This window comes from Caloenas nicobarica, chromosome 2 (genome assembly GCF_036013445.1).
Source record: "Caloenas nicobarica isolate bCalNic1 chromosome 2, bCalNic1.hap1, whole genome shotgun sequence".
Lineage (NCBI taxonomy): Eukaryota > Metazoa > Chordata > Aves > Columbiformes > Columbidae > Caloenas > Caloenas nicobarica.
In genome coordinates, this window is record NC_088246.1 from 42,336,083 (window position 1) to 42,345,329 (window position 9,247).

The 9,247-nt window shown below is 42.9% G+C and overlaps 1 protein-coding gene across 4 annotated transcripts in view; it reads left to right on the forward strand.

Annotated features, from left to right (window-relative positions):
- Positions 1 to 3,210, forward strand: part of LRRC3B (leucine rich repeat containing 3B) — a 56,223-nt gene extending 53,013 nt beyond the window's left edge. For all 4 annotated transcript variants that reach the window (XM_065629408.1, XM_065629406.1, XM_065629405.1 and 1 more), the window contains one exon: positions 3,163 to 3,210. In XM_065629408.1, coding sequence (XP_065485480.1) covers positions 3,163 to 3,174 — 12 coding nt within the window. In that variant the 3' untranslated portion in view covers positions 3,175 to 3,210. The remainder of the gene's footprint in view (positions 1 to 3,162) is intronic.
- The last annotated feature ends 6,037 nt before the right edge of the window (positions 3,211 to 9,247 follow it).

Sequence of the window (9,247 nt, forward strand, 5' to 3'; positions counted from 1 at the left end):
GACCTTGTGAGCATCCTACTAGTTTGGTGGGGCAGTCTGCAAGCAGATTTCATAAAGATGCAACAATATCCAAAGCTCGTTTGTTAGCGGCAGATTAAACTGGGCATTGGGGGAGGAGGGAAGAAAGAAAGTCCGTATGTTTAACAGTCTGTTTAGATATCTTTATCTTTCACAATTTCAGTCTCTGCCTCATAATTAAAGAGTTTGTGATCACTAGATTTTTTCATAGCTCCATCTTAATTTGGGAAAACACATCTTTTTAGACAAATCTGCCCTAACAGTGGTAGTATCTGACCTGCCAATACTTGTGTTTAAAAGGCGATTGAAATTTAACATGTTAGATAAATCGCATCTGCAGTGAGTCTGTTTGTATGCCTGTCTGCATATCTCCCTAAAAATATTTAGGTATATATTAAAAATTTTACCTTTTCCTTACATAAATGTGGCTATGAGACCATGCTCTTTCAGGTATGTTCTGAAAGTTTTTAATGTAAAAAAGCAAGGAAAAAATTGGAAAGGAAAAACAGACTCCAGAACTTTCAGATCCTCTTCATAAATCAAAGCTGGACAAAAAGGAAGCAGAAAAGCCCTAGCACAACCTATTCTTCTTTCTTCCTTTGAGGATTAGCTTTGTGCTCAGCACTGCATTTCATGGCTTACCAATTTTTTATTACCGTACGTAAGCCAGATTAACATTCACTTTCAGCAAAGTCTCTTATAATTGGAGATCTTAGCAACAGAGAATACTGAGGCGTAGCAAGTTGGCTGAAAAAGTGAATGCAACAAATAAGCTCTGTAGACAATCTTTCTATACTCCGTTAATTAAATTTAGTGGCAAAGGAAAAGAGTTGTTGAATTAAGGTAATACTAGAGCTATTTCAGATTCTCAAGGAGATACGGGCTTTAATATTCTTATTGGGCCTGTGTAAGGGGTAACCAAGGCACCTTTTTACTACGCTATTTCAGAAGCTACAGGCCTGGTTACTGTTTCAGAACAACCAACTTCTTCTCTCTTTCTTCGTGCAGTCACTAAGGATGAGTGTTTTGGGAAACACCATCCCTGGGAAATGCCACCCTGACAGCAGAGCTCAGAGTCCCACATTGTTTTAGGCCATATGTAAAGGGAGGGAACCTGCTGTTTGGGTAATCTGGGAACCCTCTTGATGTGACTCCGTTGCCACCAGTAGCAGACACACCACAGCTCAGGATCCCAGGCAACTCACCCCCTAAAACCATAGGGTGTTTGTTTTTTTTTTTCTTTCTGACAATGCATCCTGACCTGTTCATGAAGCCAAATTATCTGGGTGAGCCAATTTCATGACTACTTTTCTACAGAGTGACACAATTTGATTTTGAGACATCAGACTCTCCAGTATTATAAATAGAAAAACACCCACATAACTGGTTTAATTTTCAAGAAGGTGTGTCTAACCACATCACAACTACACTCAAAATGTTAGAATTTTTTCCCCTCTCTTTAGTCATTTGTTGTTTAATATTACCTTTGTGGTTGAATAACCTTCATAGCTCTTCATATTGAATCTTTAGCAAGCTTGTTTTCACTTACCAGAATTACTTCCTATTGCTATGAGTGGTAGACCTTGTTGAGAAATGTGTGCATAGGTGAGCACAGATTTGGTCTTTTCTCATGTTTTTTACAAGATTCATGAACTGATGGGTATATTATTAGGTTTTTTACAAAGAAAATTAGATATCGTGTATACACAAGCTTTTTTAAAAAATGGCTGATCAATAAATGGACAAAGTGGAATTGACTGTATTTTATTCTGAAGTTCTGAAGTAGAAAAGGACTATCTGTTTGGAAGGGCGGAGTAATGTATAAAGATATTCTTTAAAAAGACAAGCTCTGCAGTTCTTCGAACCATTTATTTCTTTTCAAAAACTGTGGCAACCCTGAAATGATAGTTGGAAGGATCATACTAGATGCAAATTGTAAAGCTGAAAAAAAATTATTTTTAAATAATAAAGCAAAATTAGTGTCTATCTTGGGTTCTCACATTGTGATGTGCCAACATTCCTGACTGAACTTGAATTTGTGCTCTTTGTTAGCAGACTTCCTTCCCAAATCCAGGAATACACTTTGGGCTGTGTGTAAAGTGGAAGTTTTGCCGTTACCGTGGGATCAGCGTTTCTGCAATAAATGTGGTTTCGGTACAGGGTGAACTGAGTGATTGTTTTGGCAATTGCTTTTGTACTGAAGGGGTTAACATGGGTTTAACCTCTAAATAATGGCATCACACTCTCAGACTTGCGGAGTGGCAATAGGGAACTAGCATTTCCTCATGCTGGCGGCAAGCAGCAGTTACAATTGTCTTAACTTTTTATTGTTTATCTGATAAAAGACAGATGGTGTCTTTTTGTATTTGGCTGTACATAGACTTCTCTGGAATCTGTGTGTGTGTATGAGGACAGGCCTCCTCAGTGTAAAAAAATAACAGTATATAAGTGGATTCACTGGATGTTATTAGCTTCCTGTAATGGGTCACTGTTCAGCCAGCATCACCCACGAAGTTACTTTATAGCAAAATTGCTGGAGTCAGCAGGCTTCTGGAAAATAACCACCATTATTGTTTAAATGTTTGTATTCCAGTATTTTTCCACAATTACTGCTGTTCTGCACTGTTGTGTCCTCTGCGAGCAGCACTGTGGAGGTGAGCAAAAAAGTTATCTTGGAAGGAACAAGCTCTAAATTTTCAGGCTTTTCTGAGAGGGTGGAGGAAATGTCTTTCATGGAAACTATCTCAATTAAAACCACGACAGTATGTCATTGTGGACCTGAGGAGACCCGACACACATTTCATGCCTGGCCCCTGACTGGGTCAGTAAATAGATGCTGTACTTAGCAGAGAGAACAAATGGTTTGGGGTGAGAAGTGTCATTTAGAGCTGAGCTGCTTTTCCTGAAAACCCACAGAAATGCAATGGCTAATTAGGCTTTACGTTTGGAAAATCCTGCAGGTAAGCCCTTAATCAGTGTTGAAATGCTTTTGCTTCTGATGCCAGTGGTTTTGTTTTGACATAGCATGGTGGTGACTATAGGTATGGCAGTCAGTTTTAGCTGCTAGAGGTCTATGGGTGATGACTGCTCACGTTATGTGACCATGGTATTTGGTGTCTGATGAGGGTGCTCCTTCTGCTGCAGGTGTTGGATTGAGCAAAATGGAGAACCAACTCTTCAGGACAAACTGAGAAGATGCCTGTGAAAGGCGCTGCATGGTTTGACTGAAGATGTGAAGAGTGAGCAGATGGCACCTCTCACTGCAGACCCGATGAAGCTGTTTCTGATGAACTTGGGTTTGAAACACCAGTTCTCATCCCTTGTAGAAAACCACATTGGTTCATGACACATGAACTTCAGCTGTTCCAGCCTCCTGTCCCCATGCATGTGTGTGTGCACGTGCATGGGTGCGGTAACATTCGACTCAGCTAGATCTTGCTGGTAGGAGAATGGGAATTTCTATGCCCTACATTGTCAGTGTGCATACAGATGACGGGCTTGGGTGGCAGCAATATCCTGGGGAAGTTGTCCACAGGCTTTTTGGAGAGTGGGTCTGAGAAGGTCAGAGGGTGATCGCCATGTTCACACCCTATTCTGGTATTGGTATAAAAGATTCATTATTTTTTTGTCTTCTGTTCTCTTACTGGCCTAATACTGGAACATCTTCTGTAAAAGTGAAGGTAGAGTAATTAAATCATTAGTTATCACTGTCATAATGCAGAATCACTTAATTACTGCATGATATATGTCATCTCAGGGCCTGCTGGGTTGCTTTTGTCTGAGGCCACTTCCCCAGGGCAAGGAGTCAGCCAAATTCTTGGTGCATCCCTGTCCAAGTGCGAGGCACCTGCCTCTGAGCAAAAGACACCTTGTTCGCCTGACAGTTACATTCAGAGGCATTCTCCGTGTCCTTCAATGGCAAACTATTGACCTGTCTCTCAAACTTCATGCGTTTCCACGTGTAAGCTTCATTTCCTATTGGAGAGAAGAGGTGAGGCAGAGGCAAGGTGAAGGGTGAAGGGAATCTGCTCCTTGTGCTCCCAGGAGAAAGGAGTAGCTGGGGTGGGTGAAGGAGGACCTGATTTGAAGCAACGGGTTACACGAATGCCTGGAAAAGCCAGTTTAACCCAGAAACCTGTAGTCTGTATATGGGAGAAGCCCTGAGTGCTCTGCAGAGAGGGAAGGAAGAGGTGGGAGAGGCTGGGGTAAGATGACTACCTGGAGAGGATGCTCTGCATGGGTTTTTGCATTGATTCAGGCAGCTGATGAGGAGGGAGAGGAGGATGCAGAGGGAATTCCCTCCATTCAGTCACCATGACCCTTGCTGACACTGTGATTTGTTTTCCACCTCCTATAAGACCATTGACGCTGCTCCCTGCTCCAGAAAGGCCATTTGGGGACAAAGCTGAGCTGGGAGAGAGGGGTGTTCAGATACTTATGCTTCTGATGAGGAGATCAGTTGCCCAGCCCCACCCAGCCTTGCCAGAGTGTTTCTGTCTCACCACTTGCAGCCTCTGAGGCCTCCATGGCATGATGACCTGGGCTGGTAGGTGGCATCCCACCACTGGCCCTGCTTGTACTGTGTGGCTGGTTCCCACTGAGCCAGGTAGCGGAGAAAAGGTGCCAACTGCTGCAGTGGCTGCTGAGTTGATCAGTCACTGTCACATGTCCACCCTACAGCTTGCCTGGTGCTTGGCTCTTCCCTGCCCAGCCCTCACCAACTCCGAACAGGAAAGACATTTTTCTTTCCAGTCAGAAAATTGTAAATAATGTCCATGCTCTGCTCTCCCACAGAAAGGTGTTTAAACCAGCTGTATGGGTCTTTTGAAACACAGGGAAGATGTAGTGAAGAAGGGAGCAGGCTACATAAATCAAGTTGCCCCTTGCATGCCTCTCCCAGCTTTGTCTGTCTTTTTAAAAATTTGTAAGCTGGGAGACCACCTACCCTGCTGCAATGCTTTCCTGGGTGAAATCCAGAAGTGTAGAGGGTCAGATCCTTACCTGCAGTACCTTAATGTAATTCCATTAAAATCGAAGGAGCTGTTCTCATTTATCATAGTGAAGGTCCTCTTGCAGAAAGCATTTTTATCTGCCAGCATCCTCACTGAGCATGAAGGAAAGAAATACATGGTAGTTTGGAGGGAATATTTAGTCCATTTAGTTTAAATGTGCTTATTGTTCCTACCCCAGTTATGCCTCAGTATTCCTATCAGAGAAAAAGATAATGATACAAGGGTTTGGGTTGGCCTCAGTTTGTTTCAGCATTGACTTGAGCTGTCAGGGCTAAGTAGATCAAGAGAGCTTCAAGGCTTTGCAGATAACAAAGAGAATCTAATTATAATTATTATCTTCAGTGAATTTTGAAAAGGTCATATTCTTTCATCAATATGTGGAAGGGCAAGGAAGATCTGCATTAACTCCTCTCCCACCTTAAAGGTAGTAGCATTCCTGGCTTTTAGCCCGAAGCCTGGGAAGGCCAATAAGACTTCTGTTTAGAATTATCTGGTACAATATTAAAAACGTGATTGCTGCTCTGAAAGGGCAGTAAAGCAGGGCTAAGAAAGAGCAGTTATAATCTAACTAGAAAGTACTAGGGACAGGTACAGACTTGTGTCTCTGCTCCTCCTTCTTGTAAGAGCATGCTAGTATACCACAAAGTCATGGAGGCAGAAGAAGCCAGAAGCCTGCATGTGTTCAGAAGGCCTATTACGACCATGTCAGTTTTGTTATGTGTTTATCCTCTGGAAAGTGGACAGTGGAGCAGTTAGTCCACTCAAATGTACATATACATATATATATAATTGTCTCTCTGTGTATGAATGCATACACATACATGGCACGGTGAGTGATATCTTGTGCGTGCAAAATGACAGGTACTGATCCATATTTTCTGATGCTTTTCTCCAAGTTTCTCACCTTCCCACCAGTTCCTAGCATGCTGATGTAGCTAAATCATCCCTGAACTTTTTTTCATATTACATTGTTTGCCAGTGAACAGGATCTGATTACGAATTTTCTAAAACTGAACTTGTGAGATGCTGTACCTTTCAGCCTAAACTGCAAAAATGTTATTTGGTTGACTCAAGACATAACTCCCTCTCCGTTTGAAGGTACCTCCCTCACCCAACAAGACCTTAAAAATTTAAACAACTTTTAAAATATCAGTCTCAGGCTTTGTCTTAACTTAAAAACTGTACCTTCAAACCAAAGGTTAATTAACTCTAGTGGTTTTCATGCTAGTATTATATCTCTCACTTCTATGAGGAATTTACAGAGAAAGAGTTAATAAGCAGGCATCCTGCATTTAAAAATAACCTTGTTTTCCAGGCATATATAACTTGTCTTAGATACAGTTGCTGTCTCTACCCAAGATCCTAATCATTATCAAGGAAATGAGGATTTCTCTGGGGCTGTTATCACTAAAATTCTATGAAATATGGTCAAGTACTGTAAATGTAAGCCCTTGCTGCCTGCTGCTGGCCTCTTCTAGGACGTCATCATTCTTAAATGTGAATGGTATGGATGGGAGACCTGTCTGCTGGGGTGCTTTGTATCAACAAAGGTTGGGAAATTCTAGATGAAATACAGGAGTGTTGCTTGACTTTTAGACAAATATACCTTGGTAAAGGTCACCTGTGAAGAAAAAGATGTATGGAAGATGCCTGGAAAGGTGTTCAGAAAACAGATTTTTCATTTTTATTCTTTCCATCTTGCTCGTTTTTCACTTTCGAAATTGAAGTCCTACCAGGGCTGCAGAATTTTACAGTGACTGGAGAAATAGCGAAGTGATCAACTGCCACAGGCAAATGATGTTTAATAAGAAACAGGAAAAGCTTTATTAAGTCAGATTACCTCAAATTCTGCTAGCATCTAACTTTATTTTTTTTTCCAGTGACTAATTAATGTCAGATAAATACATTCTTAAAGTCTTTAATAATAACTTGGCATCTTCATGGAAGTGCATGAACTCAAAATAAATATCCTTGATGCATAGAATCATAGAATCATTTCAGTTGGAAGAGATCCTCAGGATCATCGAGTCAAACCATAACCTAACCTAACTCTAGCATTAAACCATGTCCCTAAGAACCTAATCTATACACCTTTTAAACACCTCCAGGGATGGTGACGCCACCACTTCCCTGGGCAGCCTGTTCCAATGCCTGACAACCGTTTCCGTGAAGAATTTTTTCCTAATATCCAATCTAAACCTCCACTGGTGCAATTTGAGTCCATTTCCTCTTGTCTTATCACTTGCTACTTGGCAGAAGAGACCAACACCCTCCATGCTACAACCTCCTTTCAGGTAGTTGTAGACAGCGATAAGGTCTCCCTTCAGCCTCCTTTTCTCCAGGCTGAACAGCCCCAGTTCCCTCAGCTGCTCCTCATCAGACTTGTGCTCCAGACCCCTCACCAGCTTCATTGCCCTTCTCTGCACTCTCTCCAGTACCTCAATGTCTTTCTTATGATGAGGGGCCCCAAACTGAACACAGGATTCAAGGTGGGGCCTCACTAGCACCAAGTACAGTGGCACAACCACCTCCCTGGTCCTGCTGGCCAGACTATTCCTGATAAAAGCAAGGGTGCTGTTGGCCTTTTTGGCCACCTGGGCACACTGCTGGCTCATATTCACCCAGCTGTCAATCAACATCCCCAGACCCCTCTCTGCCAGGCAGCTTTCCAGCCACTCTTCCCTGAGCCTGTAGCGCTGCCTAGGGTTGTTGTGACCCAAGTGCAGGACCCGGCACTTGGCCTTGTTGAACCTCATAGAATTGGCCTCAGCCCAATGATCCAGCCAGTCCAGAACCCTCTGCGTGGCCTTCCTACCCTCCAGCAGATCAACATTTCCACCCAATTTGGTGTCGTCTGCAAACTTACTGAGGGTGCACTCAATCCCCTCATCCAGATAATTGATAAAGAGATGAAATAGAACTGGCCCCAATACTGAGCCCTGGGGAACACCACTTATGACCAGCCGCCAACTGGATTTGGCTCCGTTCACCATCACTCTTCGGGCCCGGCTCTCCAGCCAGTTCTTTATCCATCGCAGAGTACACCCATCCAGGCCGTGAGCTGCCAGCTTCTCCAGGAGAATGCTGTGGGGTATGGTGTCAAAGACCTTACTAAAGTCTTAAGTACACAACATGCACAGCCTTTCCTTCATCTACTAGGTGAGTCACCTTGTCGTAGAAGGAGACCAGGTTGGTCAAACAGGACCCGTCTTTCATAAACCCATGTTGATTGGGCCTGATCATATGGTTCTCTTGTATGTGCCTTGTGATGTTACTCAAGAGGCTTGGAAAGTCTGCAAGACTAAACTCAAGTTCTTTCAAATAGGTCTAAATTAAAAGTAAAAGAAAATCAAGAAGGTTTATTTTTATTCTCTTCACCTGTCCTTTGCCCAGCAGCTGTAATTTAGTCACCAAATAGACAGGGAAGACAAGCCTCATACAAAATATACATGTTCTCTCACGTCAACTACAGCGGAAGGAATATTTGTTGTACAGGTTTTATCTGCTGGTTTGATTTCTTTTAATTCCCCAAAGTTTCAAGCTAATCTGTGTTCCAGCTCTAACTATCTGTATTAGAACCAGATTTAGAAAACCTCAAGCAGAAGTCTGATTGAGATTTTTGTAAATCTGGCCTTAATGAGGAGACTTAGAGCTGGATTATCCAGATTGTTTTGGAAGTCGAGGGGATTAAAACCTTGTCTTAAAGAACAAGGATCCTTTAGCATCTTCTTCGTGAAGACCCTAAGTTAGAAATGCCTGTTTAGGAAGAAGATAAAAGACAGAAATCAAAGTATCTTTCTTTAAAAGAATTTTAAAAGTTCTTAATTTCAAAAGTGCAGGGCAGCCTGGGAGAGTGAAGCCAAGCCCAGGACACCTTCTTCTTGTGCTGAGCTATGATGCTTGCAGATGCTGAGTGAGGGTCTGTGGGGATGCTGCTGCCAGCGGGGTGGGAATTGAGCAGATAGGTGCTGCTCTTTTGGGCTCCACCTGGCACAGGGCGAGGTGTGGGCTGGCCTCTCTCAGCCAGTGTGGTGGGTTGTCAAGCTGGTCATCAGCAAGAGTTGGTGCTGCTCCTGCCTCCATACCCTGAACCTTCTCTGCCATGCATAGGCCTGGTATGGTGCTCACTCGGTTCATCTCCCAGATCACCCCCAAGGAGTGGAGATGTTTGTTGACGTAGGTTTCTTCCCTTTTCACTTTGCTTTGTTTCTTCCTGC